The 20,501-nt window shown below is 39.3% G+C and overlaps 1 protein-coding gene across 1 annotated transcript in view; it reads right to left on the bottom strand.

Moving 5' to 3' along the window:
* Positions 1-6,794: 6,794 nt before the first annotated feature.
* Positions 6,795-20,501, bottom strand: part of LOC134205169 (transcription factor IIIB 90 kDa subunit) — a 101,380-nt gene continuing 87,673 nt past the window's right edge. Inside the window, exons 3-4 of the mRNA XM_062680165.1 lie at positions 7,258-8,523; positions 6,795-7,102 (exon numbers count right to left, since the gene is read on the bottom strand). Of these exons, the coding sequence (XP_062536149.1) occupies positions 6,966-7,102; positions 7,258-8,523 (1,403 nt within the window). The 3' untranslated portion in view covers positions 6,795-6,965. The remainder of the gene's footprint in view (positions 7,103-7,257; positions 8,524-20,501) is intronic.

Raw genomic sequence — 20,501 nt, 5'->3', positions numbered from 1 at the left:
TCCGCAAGTAGGCTCCGCCAAAGCGACCGTGTGCCGCTCAAAGCGCACAAGCCCAAGTCCTGGTGTTAGGTGGGACGCTAAACAGTCCTGACACGACGGCCCTCCGACGAGACAGGAGGTTTGCGCAGGCCCAATAAGCCGCCTTTCAAAACAACTATTACGAACGACATAGAAGATAATACGACTCGATACAATCGGCAACGACCTAGGCGACGAATAAAGGATCACGATTGGAAGCTTGGAACATGGAACTGCAAGTCGCTAGGCTTCGCAGGTTGCGACAGGATAATCTACGATGAATTACATCCCCGCAACTTCGACGTCGTGGCGCTGCAGGAGATTTGCTGGACAGGACAGAAAGTGTGGAAAAGCGGGCATCGAGCGGCTACCTTTTACCAAAGCTGTGGCACCACCAACGAGCTGGGAACCGGCTTCATAGTGCTGGGAAAGATGCGCCAACGCGTGATTGGGTGGCAGCCAATCAACGCAAGGATGTGCAAGCTGAGGATAAAAGGCCGTTTCTTCAACTATAGCATCATCAACGTGCACTGCCCACACGAAGGGAGATCCGACGACGAGAAAGAAGCGTTCTATGCGCAGCTGGAGCAGACATACGATGGATGCCCACTGCGGGACGTCAAAATCGTCATCGGTGACATGAACGCTCAGGTAGGAAGGGAGGAAATGTATAGACCGGTCATCGGACCGGATAGTCTGCATACCGTATCGAACGACAACGGCCAACGATGCATAAACTTTGCAGCCTCCCGCGGAATGGTAGTCCGAAGCACTTTCTTCCCCGCAAGAATATCCACAAGGCCACATGGAAATCACCTAATCAAGTAACGGAAAACCAAATCGACCACGTTCTAATCGACGGTAAATTCTTCTCCGACATCACGAACGTACGCACTTACCGCAGTGCGAATATTGAATCCGACCACTACCTCGTTGCAGTATGTCTGCGCTCAAAACTCTCGACGGTGATCAACACGCGTCGGAGTCGTCCGCCGCGGCTAAACATTGGGCGGCTACAAGACGGTAGACTAGCCCAAGAAGGAAGAGCAGCTAGGCGCAGCATCTCTTGAAGATGGCTGGAGAGATATTCGATCCTCCATTGGTAGCACCGCAACCGCTGCACTAGGCACGGTGCCCCCGGATCAGAGAAACGACTGGTATGACGGCGAATGTGAGCAGTTGAGGAGAAGAATGCAGCATGGGCGAGATTGCTGCAACACCGCACGAGGGCGAACGAGGCACGATACAAACGGGCGCGGAACAGACAAAACTCGATTTTCCGGAGGAAAAAGCGCCAGCAGGAAAATCGAGACCGTGAAGAGACGGAGGAACTGTACCGCGCTAATAACGCACGAAAGTTCTATGAGAAGTTGAACCGTTCACGTAAGGGCCACGTGCCACAGCCCGATATGTGTAAGGACATAAACGGGAACCTTCTTACAAACGAGCGTGAGGTGATCCAAAGGTGGCGGCAGCACTACGAAGAGCACCTGAATGGCGATATGGCAGACAACGGTGGCGGTATGGTAATGAACCTAGGAGCACGCGCGCAGGACATGCGACTTCCGGCTCCGAATCTCCAGGAAATCTAGGAGGAGATCGGCCGGCTGAAAACAACAAAGCCCCTGGAGTTGACCAACTACCAGGAGAGCTGTTTAAACACGGTGGTGAGGCACTGGCTAGAGCGCTGCACTGGGTGATTACCAAGGTTTGGGAGGATGAGGTTCTGCCGCAGGAGTGGATGGAAGGTGTCGTGTGTCCCATCTACAAAAAGGGCGATAAGCTGGATTGTAGCAACTACCGCGCAATCATATTGCTGAACGCCGCCTACAAGGTACTCTCCCAAATTTTATGCCGCCGACTAACATCAATTGCAAGAGAGTTCGTGGGGCAGTACCAGGCGGGATTTATGGGTGAACGCTCTACCACAGATCAGGTCTTCGCCATTCGTCAAGTATTACAGAAATGCCGCGAATACAACGTGCCCACACATCATCTATTTATCGACTTCAAAGCCGCATATGATACAATCGATCGGGACCAGCTATGGCAGCTAATGCACGAAAACGGATTTCCGGATAAACTGATACGGTTGATCAAGGCGACGATGGATCGGGTGATGTGCGTAGTTCGAGTTTCAGGGGCATTCTCGAGTCCCTTCGAAACGCGTAGAGGGTTACGGCAAGGTGATGGTCTTTCGTGTCTGCTATTCAACATCGCTTTGGAGGGAGTAATACGAAGGGCAGGGATTGACACGAGTGGTACGATTTTCACGAAGTCCGTCCAGGTATTTCGTTTCGCCGACGACATTGATATCATGGCACGTAACTTTGAGAGGATGGAGGAAGCCTACATCAGACTGAAAAGCGAAGCTAAACGGATTGGACTAGTCATCAACACGTCGAAGACGAAGTACATGATAGGAAAAGGCTCAAGGGAGGTCAATGTAAGCCACCCACCACGAGTTTCTATCGGTGGTGACGAAATCGAGGTGGTTGAAGAATTCGTGTACTTGGGCTCACTGGTGACCGCCGATAACGATACCAGCAGAGAAATTCGGAGGCGCATAGTGGCTGGAAATCGTACGTACTTTGGACTCCGTAAGACGCTCCGATCGAATAGAGTTCGCCGCCGTACCAAACTGACTATCTACAAAACGCTTATTAGACCGGTAGTTCTCTACGGACACGAGACCTGGACGATGCTCGTGGAAGACCAACGCGCACTGGGAGTTTTTGAAAGGAAAGTGTTGCGTACCATCTATGGTGGGATGCAGATGGCGGACGGTACGTGGAGGAGGCGAATGAACCACCATGTACCATGTACCACGCACAGGCACTCCATGCTTGCACTCGCGCTAACGCTCCATGTGAGTCTGACTTGTGTGTTTACCTCGATCATACCATGTGAGTCTGACTTGTGTGCTCACCATTATAATGCTCACCTCTTTCATTCAATTCGCGCTAACACATACCACTCTAGTCATTCGACCTAACTCTCGCTCTGGCATCCCTTATGGGACATTTTACTTAGCTTCTCACTTCTGACATACCATGTAAGTATGACTTGGATGCTCACCTCGATCGTACCATATGAGACTGACTTGTGTGATCATTCCTTTCATACCATGTGAGACTAACATGGATGCTCACTAGGGTGGCTCAAAAAACACTTTTTCAAATTTTTTGATGAGCCGCCCTCTTATTCGGTTCTATTTGATGCCCTGATGCTCTGGACAAAATTTCAGCCAAATCGGTCAACGTTTGGGCAGTGCTAAACTCGTTGGAAGTTTATATGAAAAAATGTATGCAGAAACATCCAAAAACAGTGATTTGCAGTTGGACGACACAATTTACGATCAAGAACCATGATACTCATTCAGTTCTTGTAAAATAAAATACAGAATGTTATGCTGAAAACCGCGAGAAGATTAGAGTTTATTACGCAAAGATATTAGCATTTTACTGGAGTGTTGTAGGGGTGAATTTATTTCTTTTCAATGGTAAAAGAAACGAAATTTGCTCAAACCCCACTGCAGAGAAATGCTAATAACTTAGCCGGGCAAACTCGAATCTTCTCGCGGTTTTCTGCATATCATTCTGTATTAAATTCTCCAAGATCTGAATGAATATCATAGTTCTTCATCGTAAGTTGTGTAGTCCAGCTGCAATTTACTGTTTTTGGATGCTTCTGCATACATTTTTCCATATAAACTTCCAACGAGTTTAGCACTACCCAAACGTTGACCGATTTGGCTGAAATTTTGTCCAGAGCATCAGGGCATCAAATAGAACCGAATAAGACGGCGGCCCATCAAAAAAATTGAACAAAGTTTTTCCCATACTAATTTGAGCCACCCTAATGCTCACCCACGCTCCTCTGCCACGCCGCGGGGTATCAGTAGTCATAGGAAACAACATTCCTGCGCTACTCCCAGCACGGCGTGTGCAGTACATGCATACACCTATTCATTCACACTTCTGCCATGCTTCGAGGTGACGATCTCGGTTGACACCCGCTGCGCCATTACCTCTGCATGAGCAGACCATTCACACACTTCTCCGCGTTCGGCACTTTTCCCTCTAACTAACTAATCACAAGTTAGTACTGCTTGTCGATTGCTGCTCGGCGCGCCAGATTCTCTGCAAACTGCAGGCAATCTGGGTGGTTGCAGTCGAGACTGCGTTCCACTTCTCCACCGCTTGACACATCCTCTGGATAAGGTTATACGAACAGTATGCCCTCTGCAGTTTCGTCAACACCTGGGCAGTCAGGAACTTTAGCTTCAGAACCGCGCCATACATCAGGTTCCATAGTACCAAGCCCAGAACTCCTGCGGTAATGGGAACACTTTTCTGACCGGCATCGGTCTCGTATAGCAGCACGCGGTTCTGGAAGTAGCTTTCCAAGATCCAGTACAGTCCCACCGGCAGGCTAAGCCGGCGTAACGAGAGCGCGATGGCATCCCAGCTTGCGCTATTGAATGCGTTCTTCACGTCCAGTGTCACCAACGCACAATATCGAATTCCTCGCCTTTTCCGATGGATCGCTACCTCTGCAGTCTTTAGCACTGAGTTGATAGCGTCCACCGTGGACTTACCCTTCCGAAAACCAAACTGGTTGCTCGACAGGCCATCCGTACCCTCTGCGTACGGGGTGAACCTGTTGAGGATTATCCTCTCGAGCAGTTTACCCGTCGTGTCGATCAGGCAAATTGGTCTGTACGCCGATGGGTCGGCCTTCGACAGCAGTATCAACTTCTGCCTTTTCCATCTCTCAGGGAATTGACACTCATATAGGCATCTCTGCATAGCTAGCCTGAACATGTTCGGGTTCGGGTTCCTGAACATGTTCGGGTAAGAAATGTTTCTATGATGGTTCGTGACTCCTCCCTGCTCTAAACGGGGGGCTTCCATACAAATGAAACACACATTTCTGCATAACTCGGGAACTAATCAAGCTAATGAAACCAAATGTGGCATATGAAGGTTTTAAAAGACAATAAATGTTTCTATGATAATCGAAGACCCCTTCCCGGGGGAAGTTCTAATACGAATTTAACTCTTATTTCTGCATTCTCTCATACGAATTAAACTCTAATTTGTGCATATCTTGAGAACTAATCAAACGGGCTTGGTGCTCATATGGCTACCGATTCTGCCTCATACGCAGGAGGTCGCGGGTTCAATCCCAGGCCCGTTCCATTCCTTCTACTTTGTATCTTTTCATATATTTCTCATGTTCTAGCAATCGCTAGAACTGGAAATGGGCTTTCATACCGTTTCCATCTTCTATCCCTATACCTACAGCTTGATTTAGTTCTAGCAGGTAACTGTTATGTATATCATGAAATGAGCAAAAAAAAGCTCGTTTCGGCATCCAATTAGAATATACACCTCCCTTTCATTACTATCACATTGGCAACCCGTTAACCAATACGAATCTCTGCTATAAAACCTAACCCCCAGATTCCAATAAAATTCCGCAGGAACTCGTGGCGAGTGCAGAGGTGTTCTCTCGGCTTGCAGTGGGCGAGTGACTGCGCATCATCAATTCCTTCCCGACCGCGAGGACGTGGCCAAGTGCCGTTATCGACCATCCAAAAATACTAGAGCTCTCTCTCGGACTGTGCACATTGAGGTAGGAGAGCAATTCCCATGCTTCCATCCATTGGTTCCCTGTGCAAATGCGATTGTTCTGGTCGATCACGGAGTAGCAACTACGAAATGCACGCTCATGCTCATGCTTATCTCGAGAACTAATCAAGCTTGTGAAAAAAAAAAGTTTTGACGTTTGCTTTGCCAATTGAAATTGAATAGAAAAGCAAGCATTAAAACCTTAACAATGAATACAAAATAAATGTTTGTGCTAACTAATTATTTTGGGCGAGACGAAGTTCGACGGGTCTGCCAGTAAAAAAATAAATCTCACGCTGAGAATCATAGGGGCGTAACTACGCTGATTAATTTCTCTTTCCATTTTGCACTAGAATCAAAACTCACGAATGAAGCATTTGAAACAATTATGTTAGGCTGATACAAATAAGTCTCCCCTTTCATTTTTTTGCCCAAAAAAATATTTTGAGGGGGCAACAAAAACAAATCCGAGGAGTTTTATTGATTTTTTCCATTTTGATATTTATTTTAAGGCCATTATTTAAAATTTATATTTTTAACTTCTTTATTAACAAATTACAAAATCGTCTAAGAGAAATAGAACAATACAGTTACGCCTCTATGATTCTCAGCGCGAGAAATATTAAAATGAAAAACAACAAAACTCCTCGGATTTGTTAAAGAATGTTTAGAAAATCCTCAAAATTATCCGAATTTTTATTTATTGCCGCCTCAAAATATTGTTGTTGGGACATATTAAATATTGGTATCGGCCTTAATCAATTTTGTTACGATTTTCAACACACATTTGGGGTAACGTCCTATCGGGATTTCGGGATTGTGGTTATCCGGGGTAACTATCATTTGGGTGTTGGCGATCTGGGGTAATGACATTCGGGTTAGTATCATAGAATCGTTTTAACTCTGATAAAAGTTTCACCAGAAGCATTAAAAAGGGGAATTGCAATAACTAGAGACACACTAAAAAATATTTTGCAATATACATAGAAAATGCTCGGATATTACATCTTTCAGATGACGGTTGCAGAATTGATGAATAAATAATAACGGTATCAGGCAACTGTGATAAGGAAACCGTTCACAAATTACAAATCTAAGTAAATTAAGAGTTATGGTTATCTAAGATATGACACATGACTATTGAAAATCGACAAGCGAATCTATGTATTTCGGAACTTATTCAAAAATTAAACACCTTATCTGAAAAATCAACGAAAGCAGATAGTTTTTAAGTTCATATACATATGAATATGTCTCTTCAGGCATAAACATGTGTTAAATGTGAAGTAGAATAACTAGTCTTACATTCTATTAGTAGTCTTCTTCATAACCATAATAGTCATCGTCATCGCCCGTATTCAGCATGTCCGCCAAAGATTTGTGTTCCTTTTCTGGTTCTGGTTCAGGTTCATCCTCAGCTTCTTCTTCATAATCGTCAATGATGTGTTCTGTTGGGAAAAAATCATATTTTTGTCAATATTATATACTGGATAAATAATTTAAATAAAAGAACATGGTTTCGAAATTCCAAGCAATTTAAGTGAGGCTTAAATGTATTATTAAAAATAAGAAAAAACTAAAATAAAGAAATATGACAAAATACCTTGTTCTATCTTTGGAGCTGGCGCTTCAACGATGACGGGTTTCACATCACCACTTTCCACGACAGGAAGCGTTGCCGTCACGGTCGGCTTCCTGCGTATTGAGCCGGCCAAATTCACAGCTGGCCGCGTTGCACGACTCAGAGCCGTCTCCGGTTTGATTCTGGTTCGGGACAAAATGTCGATGTCATTTGATTCGTGTTTCATCTGTACATCTGCCGCTTGCTGCTCTGCAGTGCTGGCACTATCCGTGAGGGTTTTCAAAATATCGTAATTTATCTTTGTGGAAATTTTCTTTTCCTGCAACATTTTTTCAATAGCTTCGCCCGCTGAATTGGACGGTCCAATTTGTTTTCTTTTTGTACTTTTACGCTTTTTCTTCTCAGGTTTTCCTTCCTCGCGCTCCTTGGCCAATCGTTCTTCTTTTTCCTTCATTTCCTTGAGATGCTCAGCATGTAGTCGGTTCCACATCATGTCCTTGTAGCGGGCTTCTTCCTCTGTCATGATGTAGCCATTTATTTCGTCATCGTCCAAGTCGTCCAGATTCAGTTCTCCGTCGTCATCTTTGGCTTCAGTTTTAGAATGCTCCTTTCGTTCAATATTATGCGAACACATGGCCAACAAATCGGGCTTGATACCGTCAGGAACTACTTTAGTTCGACCGTTAACCTTCGATTCACCAGTTGATCCATCAGGATTTTCATCAAGGCATTGATTGATAACCTCTATGGTGGACTCTTGGATAAATTGGTCGGTTTCGCCCACTTCGTCAACCGAAACCTCCTCACCTTTCAACTTACGCTTTCTACTTCTACTTTTACTCAAATCTTTTTCAAGAGCAGCATCGATCTCTGCCTGCAGCTGATTGAATTCCGTACTTGACTCTTCCAATTTCTGAAGTCGTTCTTTATCTTTCTTCCTTGCCGCCTTGAAAGCCGGTGGATCCTGTTCGGCCTCCAAATCGACCGACATGAATTCATCCAAGGTGAGTGCGCTGCTAGGCGTTTCGCCGAATTCAACCAAACGCTTGCGGAGCGTGGATTCGTGAATTTTCACGATTCGAACTATGTCGTTCGGTGTGCGGCTGAATTCGTGCATACGGGCTGCTAGCAGCAGAGCCGCGCCACAAAGCCCCGAGGGACGCCGCCCGGAATGGATGAAATCTTTTTTCATGCGCTGAACCAAACGCTGAGCAGTCATCGAGACCTCATGGGTCTTCTCGGCGAACTCCAACTTGTTAGCGTAGCGCATAATGTAAATGCAAGGATCTGGAAAATGAAGAAAAAAGGTGTGTGTCAGAAGAACATCATAAGAAATTAGCAAAATCCGGACAAGCTGCAATGAACTATATCAATAGGTCAATAGCTATTATTTGTATGTTTTATAAGCAGCACATAGATTTAATTCCCATCGTTTCCTATTGAAAATGAGCCAGATCGGACTATGGGATCAAAAGTAATGACTCACTCAACTTTTCAATATATCTAATGCACGAAAAAGGTACATACATCGCTGGGTAGATCGATCAGTGTTTTTTGTCCTCGTATTCAAATTTTTCTTTATGACTTCAGTTATAAGAAAAATCTCTCTGTAACAATTACTCAGGTTTAGATTGCTAGACATGGACGTACATAGTTGATGAAGGAAAAACACGATCCAGGTGTATTCACTGTTGCATTAGGAAGCGCTGACGTGCAAAACGTGTTTTAATTAACCAACCAGTTATCTAATGAACGCATGATATGCACTTTTGCTTTCGATGCAATCTTGGTGAGCGAGAGTGTTATAAATTGTAACCATCTTTAGTGGATCCAAATTGATACAAATATTATAACTATCAAACTAAATTATATTTTTTATGTCAAACAATACGATTTTCTTTATACTAGTTTTGATTCCCGGTAATAAAGTAAAGAAAACAAAAGAAATTCTCAGATAATAACACGAAATAAGTATATGTTTATACAATAATATATCAAATACCTAATAGGTAATTAGAAATATGATGATTATTTCTTCAAAAAAATAGAGTTGATTGATCTCCAACTATGATTTCGACTTTAAGTATAGCAGATCACAAAAAGAGCAGAGCATGCAACTTTTTAGGTTCAAACCAGCTAAGGAAATAATGGTTAAACAAGTCGTGTCAACACACCTTACACAGATTCTGGAAGAAAAATCAACTTTCAGTGCACGATCGTATCATAAACCGGTACCGGGCAAGAATATCGCTGGTGTACTTGTTCCTATTTACTTTTTCACCACTAGTAAAGTAAATCGCAACAAGGTAAATGCAACGAAATAGATAGACAAACGATGCGGTATTGAGATTATTACGTCACGGAATGCAATTTCTCAATAAACTTGAAACCCAACCAAGGCGATGGCAACGACGTGGTGTACTGTACAAGTGCAACCTGAACCTTTCCCAATCTGAGATGCATTGGCAAGTAAGGCGGCAAGGCTTGTCGCACATAACCAGAGTTGATGTTGACTATCGTTATGCCGGCCGCCGTAAGTAGGTAACATCTTCATGATAGATGAGTTATAGAAATTATTACGCTAGAATTAAATGTTTGACAATATTTGGACGAGAACGGACGGCAACGAACAATGAGAATAACGTTATTTAGAAAATTATTTAAAGCTTTGAAGTAAAATGTTTTTTTTTTGGGATAAGACGAGTTAGTACTGTCCCATTTAGTTCCATCACATGATTGTAATTTTACCGAAAGTATTTCAATTTCAACTGTAAGTTCATTTTCAGTGTCTCGTACTTGAAAAGATTTAGTTGTTCCATATTTTTTAAACCTGTTGGGGTAAATTTCTTACCTTTATCTAACGCAAAGACTTAAGTTTCTTTTTTTTAAATTATTATTTAAAGGTAAGAACGAAAACAATCTACTGAAATAATCCATTGGAATGTCGGACACCGTCCGCCGCAGTGTTCTTAAATTAATTTTCTGTGAAATATGCGTAAACACAATTTGGTGCAAAATATCGAAATCAAAATTATCTTAGAGTTAATCCATTTAGCCAGAACAGAATTTTAATACACTTATACTGCATGTAATCGCATATCTGTCCCATATGAATAGAAAACTCTAAGGTTCTAAAAAACGATCCTGAAGTTTCGGCCCACGCGACTCTCCAAGTCCTAAATCGAATACCAGTGCCTCCAAATATCTAATATCTTCCCCTCCTTACAGGAATAGAACTTTTATATGAATGTATATAGTGATTGCCAGGCAAAAAAAGGAAAGGTGCATAATTAATTTTCAATGTTTCATGAAGTTTGAAAAGTACTCACTCTACTAACATCACGAACATAAGCTGCATTCTTCCACTTCCCATTTTTGTCACGCTTTTTCGTGTAAAGAGCATATATACGTCACGAAATATTGGACCTCTCCCCTCCTTTAACTTCGAACTCATTTAATAGAAACTACTTTTTTGTTTTCAGTATCTTTTACGCTTCCTTGTTGAAACTGGAAATCACTTCTAGCTATCAGGGTGGATTTACCAACCTAAAAAATAATTACTTCGAACGACGGAAAACAACTCCAAATAAACAACCTATTTAACACAATTATGAAAATTTAATAAACATCATTATGATGGAGAAAAAACTTATGTGTTAGACTTGTGCATCTTCCTGAAATGCTAAATACATTCAGGTTAAATAAAAAATTAAATGAGTAATACCTTTCATCCAGCGCTGGCTGCAGCACCGCAAAAGTGCAACGATGACGCCAACGTTCAGTAGTGAGCAAAACCCTTGCAATGCTCACTTTACCTACAATCTGTTGAAGTGATTTTGGGCGCAGTGACCGATTTTTTTTATTCATATGTACCATAATCCGGGGAACATTGATCGCCGAGGTGACATTGATCAGTTTAACCATAAATTAATTTTATCATTATATTCTGTTATTACAAGTACTTATTGTGAGTTAGGTATCTTAATCTTGACTAAATTTGCTACTGAATGATATAACCTTCGGATTAGGGTGGTCTAACCGGTAGTACCGAAACCGGTAATACCGGTATTACGGGCCAATTTTGAGTACTGAAAACACCGGTATTAGAATCGGAAAATAACGGTATTTTCGGTATTGAAAATTTTGCTGTCAGAATTAAAATCTGACTTTTTCTCCAATGAACATTGTTGATATCGTTCAGAATTTTGCCGCAATGTATGAAATTTTGAAAACGGTACGAGAAATAATAGTTCCTGAATTCGGAAAAGAATTTGAATTGGTGGCTGATGCCAAATAATTCAAGCCCTCGAACATGTTCAAGCTGTTGTGGAACTACTGCTCTGTGAGTTTTGCAATCTATATGAAGCCGACGTGGCGTTCCAATTAACGTTGGAACTATTGTCAAAACAAGCCACAGATATTTCCGCCACTATTTTGATGCTTTTAAAGAATGAATCCAAGAGAAACGATCCAAATACGCCGATCTTTTTGCTTTTTTGAATAATTATGCCGTGAAGCAATTAATCAGAAACGATTTTTGCATGTTCTTCAAGGCATCCAGAGCTACTTTGATTAAGCATGCGTATGGGATCTTGAAGCGTCTAATCATTCCTGATGTGATCGTTGAAACTGAGACAACGATCATACCTGACGATCGGTACGAAAAAGATGCCTTTATGAATATATTTCTAGTTTTTCGGTTAAAGAACAACTTGTGAAGAGACTGTAGCAAAGCAAAACACTTGCGTTGCTGATGGCAAATACGTTGACGCCGGGATCCTTGCATACAATCCGTAAGGAATTCTCCTATCATGAATCGGAAGGGATTACGGGCAAGTATTTGACACTGATTTTCGACGGTCTTGGAACCATTCTCAGTAGTTGGCAACATTGCTAACAAAATCCAATGCGGATTGGCAGATGAGTCGCTCAGTATGTAATGTCTACTTAAGTTTCGCTTTGCCCAGTTAAACAAGCAATGATTTTAACATTTGAAGTTTGTCAACAAATATTGTTTTTCATCCAAAAGTCCAAATCAAAAGTTTTTCTTTTACTACCTGAAATTTTCACAAAAACCGGTATTCTACCGGTATTACCGGTATTGACTCCATCAAATACCGAAAACCGGTATTTGACAAAAATGGCCAATACCGACCACCCTACTTCGGATGAATTTGTATATATTTTTCACCAAAATTTGAAAAATATAACCATTCAATTTTAAACTCACAGCAAAAATTAAGCTTATGTACGAGTGTGAAGTAATCTTATTTTTCATTTTTTTTGTGTGAATTGTTTGAACTAATTGTATGTTTCATATTTTTTGTTTCAAAATTGTGTTGTTGAAAACCTAGATAATTCCACTAGCCATGATGCCTTTCTCGAAATAATGGCCTCAACGTAAGGGATTGAAACTATAACAGCCTACCTTAAGGTGTTTACAGACGCTTGCTTTATCAGGGTGTCTACTTATCTGTGAAAACAAAATTCCCTGATTTTTCCAGCTTTTTTTCAGTTATTTTACATTCATTTCCAGGTAAAAACAAACGTGCCATATTATAGATTTTAGCAGCAAAACAATCAATTCAAAAAAGTAAATATTTTTAAAGATTTTTTTGGTAGCCTCATATAAACAATGTTGTAAATTACTTAAGAAATTTCTTCAGGAATTCCTTCGCAAGTTCACCCAGAAATTGCTTCAGCCATTCAATCAAAAATTCTTCTGGAATCACATAGGAAATTCCTCCAGGTATTCCTTTGAAAATTTCTTCATAGATTCCATCGGAAAATCCTCCGGATATTAAGAATTGCTGCAGAACTTCCTCCAGAATTTAATTTGAAAATTTCTTTGCAAAAACTTTAGAAAACATCTGAAGGAATTGTTCTGGAAATTCCTTTAAGGTCACTTCTGACAGAATCCAAGTTTCAAAGTGCTCGCGTTTTCGGGGGCACACCACTCCACCACACGATACAAAGGCGGCGGACAACTGTCATTTTTGTTGATTCAGCTTTGCTGCGTCGCAGCATGCGTGAAAAAATAAAAATGACAGTTGTGCGTTGCTTCCGTATCGAGTGGTGTGCCCTCGAAAACGCGAGCACTTTGAAACTTGGATTCTGTCAGGAGTGACCTTAAAGATGCATTTGGCGATTCCTCCACGATTTTTTTTTATTCCTTTAGGTGTTTGTTTTGTAAAAATCCCTCGAAAATACCTTTATAAAATACTTTGCAGATCACTTCAGATATTCGTCCATTTTTTTTGGAATTCTTTGGAAATTTGATTAAATTTTTTTTCGGATATTTCTTTGAATTGTATTTCAGCTGTTTTTTTTAACAGAAACTTAAGAAAACTTCTTAAGGAAATGCTCCGGAAATATGTTTGAGAATTTCTTCAGGAAATCCTTCAGAACTTCTTACGAAAACACCTTCAGGAAATGTGTTGATGCAAAAATATGAGATAGCTGGGTCCATGACGTTAGGTATAATTAGGATGTGGCGTAAAAATAAGAATAGCAACAATACAAACAATAACAAATACAAAAACAAAAACAACAATAATTTCAACAACCAAAACAAAAATAGCAACTTCAATATCAACAGAAGATACAACAACAATAATTTCAACAACAAAAACAATAATACCAGCAACAATAACTTCATCAACAAAAGACACAACAACAACGACATAAGCAGAAAAATGGTCAACAGAAGCAGAAACAACAATTTCAATGGAAACAACGACAATAATCACTACCATAATCGCATGAACCACAATGATTGGAACAGCTTTATGAACCGGAATAAATGCGGAAATAATAGCAACAAGAATGTCAACCATAACGCGCACAACCATAATCACAATCGTAATGGATTTCTCCCCCCGGCTAAGGATTTGCTTACAGCAGCAAAAGCCATGTTTTCGGGACCAGTTAAAAACCGCGGCATAAATTTTCAACGAGGAGAAACACTGAACCCTAGTCATGACAGTTCATCATCTCCCAATTGGGTATTTGAACCGGCGCTAAGGAGCTCATTCACAAATCACTGTTCTTCGTGCTCCTGCCAACAGACGGGTTTTAAAGGAATTGACGCAGTCAGGGAGATGCAGAATGTGACCAACAAATAGTACTTCCGATCAACTTAACGCACTCATTGGAGGAAGTCGTAGAAAATTGTAATGGTATTGACGAACTACCAAAACTTCATCAAACGCACAGGCAACAGAACTACTTGTATACTGTCAGAACTTCAATCGTATGAAAAGTGCTATCAAAATGAACGAAATACATAAACAAATTTTGAGTTCCTCTTTCTCGGTTATTTTAGGAACTGAAACAAGTTGGTCAGAAAGCGTTAAAAGCGAGGAAGTTTTTTGGTAGTGATTATAATGTTTTTAGAGATGACCGAGATCTCGTCTTAGCGCAAAAAATATCTGGCGGAGGTGTTCTCATCGCAATTTCCTCAAAACATAATTCGGAGCTCATTGATTCTACCAAAATTTAATGAATTTGAGCATGTGTGGGTAAAAACGCATATTGATGGTGAAACTCACATGTTTGCAACAGTGTACTTTCCTCCAGATCAAGCTTGTAAATCCTCATATGAAAAGTTCTTCCATAATGCCGATGAAATTATTTCCCATTTTCCTCCTGAATTCAAAGTTCACATTTACGGCGATTTCAACCAACATAATGCAGACTTCATTCCAGATTCTGGGAATGAAAGTATTTTGCTGCCAGTTGTCGGTGAAAATGAGACTTTACAATTTATTTTGAAAAAACTGCATGTTTAGGCTTGAATCAAATCAATCATGTGAAAAATCGACAAAATTGCTATTTGGATTTTTATTCACAAACACTCTCGATGATTTCTGTGTAAATGAGTCTCTATCGCCGTTATGGAAAAATGAAGCATTTCACACAGCAATAGAATACTCTGTATTTGTGCATCGGAACCATGATCCTTATGGCTATGATTTCGAAAATATTCTCGATTATAAAAATGCAAATTTTGACAACATTAAACAAAAATTGAACAGAGCTAATTGGCAACAAATTTTACAAAATCAAACTGACATTGAATGTGCTGTTACAGACTTTTATGCAATTTTATTAGACATTGTTCGGAATGAAGTACCACTCGTGAGGAAACGTCGCAATTATAACTCAAAAAACCCAATATGGTTCAACAAACAAATCAAAAATTTGAAAACCCGAAAGCAAAAGGCTCATAAACTTTATAAACAATACACAAGTCAAGAAAATTTAGAAAACTATTTGAATATTTGCGATCAACTTAGTTTAGCCATGTCTTCGGCTCTTACGGAGTATAATGCTAAAACCGAAAATGAAATCAAATCATGTCCAAAAAACTTTTTCAAGTATGCCAAAACCAAGCTAAAATCCAGCAATTTTCCATCGAAAATGACTTTAGATGAAAAATTAGGAGATAATGCTGATGAAATTTGTAGTCTTTTGCAACTTTTTTTTTCAAGAGACATATACCGATTTTTACGAAAATAATCGTGATTATGAATATTTTTCACATTTTCCTGACTATTTAAGCAGTGTGGGTGTAAGCCAGATTAGTGTAACTGAGATTTTGGCAGCTCGAAAGAATTTGGATGCCTCAAAAGAATTCGGACCAGATGGAATTCCACCTATGTTTTGAAAAGTTGGCAAGCGAATTTACGACACCTTTATTTTGGTTATTCAAGTTATCTTTAGAAACCAGTAGCTTTCCAAAAGAATGGAAGAAGTCTTTTCTAATACCAATTTTTAAATCAGGGAAAAATCTGATATTAGAAATTATCGTGGAGTAGCCATTATTTCATGTATTCCTAAACTTTTTGAATCAATCATCAATAGAAGGATGTTCAACCAAATAAAACATATAATAACAGATGCACAACACGGGTTCTTTAAAGGACGTTCGACTACTACCAATCTTTTAGAATTTGTAAATTACTCATTGAATGCTATGGACAAAGGTAGTCATGTTGAGGCGCTTTACACAGACTTTAGCAAAGCATTTGATAGACTCGATATTCCTATGATGATTTTCAAGCTTGAGAAATTGGGAATTGAGATGAGACTCCTTAAATGGATTAAATCGTATTTAACTGACCGCCAACAAATAGTACGATTTGAAGGAAACAGTCGCTTCCAGTCAATGTAACATCTGGAGTTCCCCAAGGCTCGCATATAGGACCTATTCTATTCATATTGTTTGTAAACGATATATCACTCATTCTTAAGCATCTTAAAATCCTTATTTATGCGGACGATATGAAACTATTTATGGAAATCAAAATACTCACCTGTCATAAGACGAGTTTAAACAATCCCATTAGATTCCACCACTTAATTGTATCCTGACAGATACGTATTTCGACCTCAACAGTAAAATGCGTCTTCAGTGTCTTGTACTTGCAGCTCAGGTCAAGTACAAGGGCACTGAAATTTAGTCAGTCTTGTCAAAGTCAGGAAGAAAATGAAATTTTGTTTTCAAAAAAAATTGTTCAAAACATTTATGAACAATTTTTCTGTTAAGTCTGAAAGCTGATTCAGAAATTACGAAAAATTTAATCAGAAATTTGAGAATTAAAAAATTTGGACGATGATCTGAAGGAATTTCAAAAAAAATCGAGAAATCATAAATTTAAGGTCACTCTGGCCCAGAATCCAAGTTTCAAAGTGCTCGCGTTTTCGAGGCACACCACTCGATGCAGGAAGCAACGCACAGCTGTCATTTTATTTTTTCACGCATGCTGCGACGCAGCAAAGCTGAATCAACAAAATGACAGTTGTCCGCATTGTGTGCAGGAGTTTGATGGTGAAACTGGATGAAAATTTCTTAAAGTAATTTAACATTATTTATGAAAACTACCAAATTCTTTAAAATATTTACTTTGAATTGACACAGACTTTAAGCAAAGCATTTGATAGACTCGATATTCCTGATGATTTTCAAGCTTGAGAAATTGGGGAATTGAGATGAGACTCCTTAAATGGATTAAATCGTATTTAACTGACCGCCAACAAATAGTACGATTTGAAGAAACAGTCGCTTCCAGTCAATGTAACATCTGGAGTTCCCCAAGGCTCGCATATAGGACCTATTCTTTTCATATTGTTTGTAAACGATATATCACTCATTCTTAAGCATCTTAAAATCCTTATTTATGCGGACGATATGAAACTATTTATGGAAATCAAAAATACTCACCTGTCATAAGACGAGTTTAAACAATCCCATTGAATTCCACCACTTAATTGTATCCTGACAGATACGTATTTCGACCTCAACAGTAAGGCCGTCTTCAGTGTCTTGTACTTGACTCGAGTCAAGTACAAGACACTGAAGACGGCCTTACTGTTGAGGTCAAATACGTATCTGTCAATACAATTAAGTGGTGGAATTCATTAAACTCGTCTTATGACATAACATTCCACTAAAAGCTCAAAATAATTTTCTTATCAAAATACTGTTGACAATGACATCTACTTGAACGAAATACGCATATTTGATAACTGGTGTAACAAAAGCTTACTACAACTTAATGTCAAGAAATGTAATTTGATCACTTTCAGTAGAAAACGGAGCACACCATCGATAACTGTAACTCTAGGAAATCAACCAGTAAAAAAAATGTGAAAGGGTTAGAGATTTGGGTGTAATCTTAGATGCTAAGCTAACCTTTACTGACCACTACAACACCATTATCCATAGAGCAACAAATATGCTCAGTTTTATTAAAAGATTTAGTTATAACTTTCAAGATCCTTATACAATTAAAACTTTGTACGTTGCGTATGTCAGATCAATTATAGAATATTGTAGTATTGAATGGTCTCCGTATATGAAATCACATGATGATCGAATAGAATCAATTCAAAAGCAATTCCTTTTATATGCCTTACGCAAATTAGGGTGGACAACATTCCCACTTCCGTCGTACGAGGCGCGATGTATGCTTATAGATATCCAATCATTGAAGAAGCGTCGTGAGTTTGCCATGATCTCATTTGTGAATGATATTGTTTCGCACCGCATTGATTCCACCAAACTATTGTCTTGTTTAAATTTTTACACACCTACTCGGCAATTGAGAAATCGAAACTTGTTTGCCACCTGTCATCATCGAACAAATTATGCAAAATTTAGTCCAATGAATCAAATGATGTCTGTTTACAATCAGTATTGTGAAGCAATTGATTTAGCCATGCCAAGTATGAGCCTGAGAAAATATTTTATCAGCATTAGTCACCATAGAACATAGTTATAAGTATTTTAATGGAGTCTACATTTTGTTTTAAGAATTAAATAAATAAGTAACCTTCTTTATGTCGTGGGCTGTTTTGGGGCATTTTATGCTTAATATCCTTGATACCTAACGTCCTTATACATGTTCGCGTGACCAACATCTAGTTTGTTCAAGTTTGTGACCAACATCTAGTTTGCTCGGACCTAGCAGCCAAGATACCGCTACGGCCAAGTTATAGTCTACGCCATTTATGATCATGAATATCATGATAAACAACAACCTGATGCCATCCCCATACTTTCAAAATTTTTTCTCTGCTTTAACACGACATTTATTACGATAAATAATCTAAGCGTAATCTGAATAGGCAGGCAAAAAAAAAGCTTAATATTTTTGAAGCATATTTTGACAGAATAATTTCAATGGTTACAGCGCCTCTAGCATTCTATTACTGCTTTACTGTAAAAACCTTCAGAAAATGCTCCGGATATTCTTTTGAAATTCCTTGGGATTTTTTAGGATCTCATTCAGAAGAATCTTGAGGAAAACTTTAGAAAATACCTTGAGGAGTTTTTCCGGATATTTTGCTTTTAAGAATTCTTTGGACATTCTTCGAGAATACCTTGCAAAATCCATTCGGGATTCCTTCGGCTATTCTTACAAGAATTTCTTTAGCAAAAACCCTTCTCAAACCACTTTTTCTTTTTTTTTTGAAAATCCCTTCAGTTCTTAAAGGAACCATACGAAAAATGAAATTCCTCCGGGAATAATTTTGAAAATTGCTAATCATTCTTATAGACACTCTCTTAGTAATTTGTTTTAAAAAATCCTTGGAAAAGGGATCCCGAAACTCCTTCGGAAGTTCCTCCAGGAATTGCTTTGAAAAATCCTAACTAATTTAGTATTTTTTAATAAATATATTCCTAAAAAATTTCCGAGGGAATACTCAACAGAATTTACAAAGAAATCCCTAGGTAATTGATTTCCCGAATAAATTCATAGATTTCACCAAGAATAGCTTCGGAAATTCTCCAGGAATTCTTTTGAAGATGGCAAAACGTTTTTTGCAGAACAATGATTTATTAACGTTCACTACATTTTCAATAGATTTGATTATTTATTCAAACATTTTAAATGATTTTTTCATCTACTGAAATAATTTCATTCATGATCACCGGATATTGAAAGTCCTCTGATTATGTCAGGAGTTCCCTGATAATTCCAGGTTTTTCCAGGTAGTAGACACCCTGTTTAAAGATAAATGCAGGCCTGTTACAAATTGGGCAAATTCTGATCCGCGAAATCCACTACTAACACAATGTCCGCGACTGCAAAACAAAACCATGACAAACAAAAATAATGGCCTTAGTACTTAAAAACACGTTTCCAAATAAAACTACGCCCGAAATAAAAAGGTAACTTAAAATTTTCGTTTTCTACGTTACTGTTGCACTAATGTATTGAATGGTAACGTAGAACTAATTTCATGGTTTATAAAATAAACGGGTCTTGCATTCGTAATAGCTTAGGCTTCTCCACAGTTAATTGAAGGGTTTGTATCTAGTATCTAGTGCGAGAAATCTGTTCTGAAATCTGCAACTCCGAACTAATGAGTTGCAACGATTCTGCTCCTTATGGACAAACAAGTATCAAGTCGGAGGGATTGCTTTGTCTATTGAACACCATCGTGAGCAGTGTATCGTCGGATTTGTAATCAACCGTTATGTTCCAAGGAGTCTCAATTTCTAATGTGCTAAGGCATGTGCAAACGAAAAAAAACGAGAAATCTTGAATCGCGAAATGGCAGACATTTTTTTCCTTTCTTTATTAACGTGAATTTTAGAGTTTATAAGTTCACTCGTTAATTGTACAAAGGTCTTAAGAACTTGGCAAGGGGAGGAGGCACCCTCAGGTCCAACCGTGAAAAAATTAAATAGGTAAAATTTACTTAAATGAACTTAATAATAATATGTTATAACTTAATACTAATACTTCTCAATT

The sequence above is a fragment of the Armigeres subalbatus genome, chromosome 1 (assembly GCF_024139115.2).
Source record: "Armigeres subalbatus isolate Guangzhou_Male chromosome 1, GZ_Asu_2, whole genome shotgun sequence".
Classification (NCBI taxonomy): domain Eukaryota; kingdom Metazoa; phylum Arthropoda; class Insecta; order Diptera; family Culicidae; genus Armigeres; species Armigeres subalbatus.
This window is presented reverse-complemented; position numbering and strand designations above follow the sequence as displayed.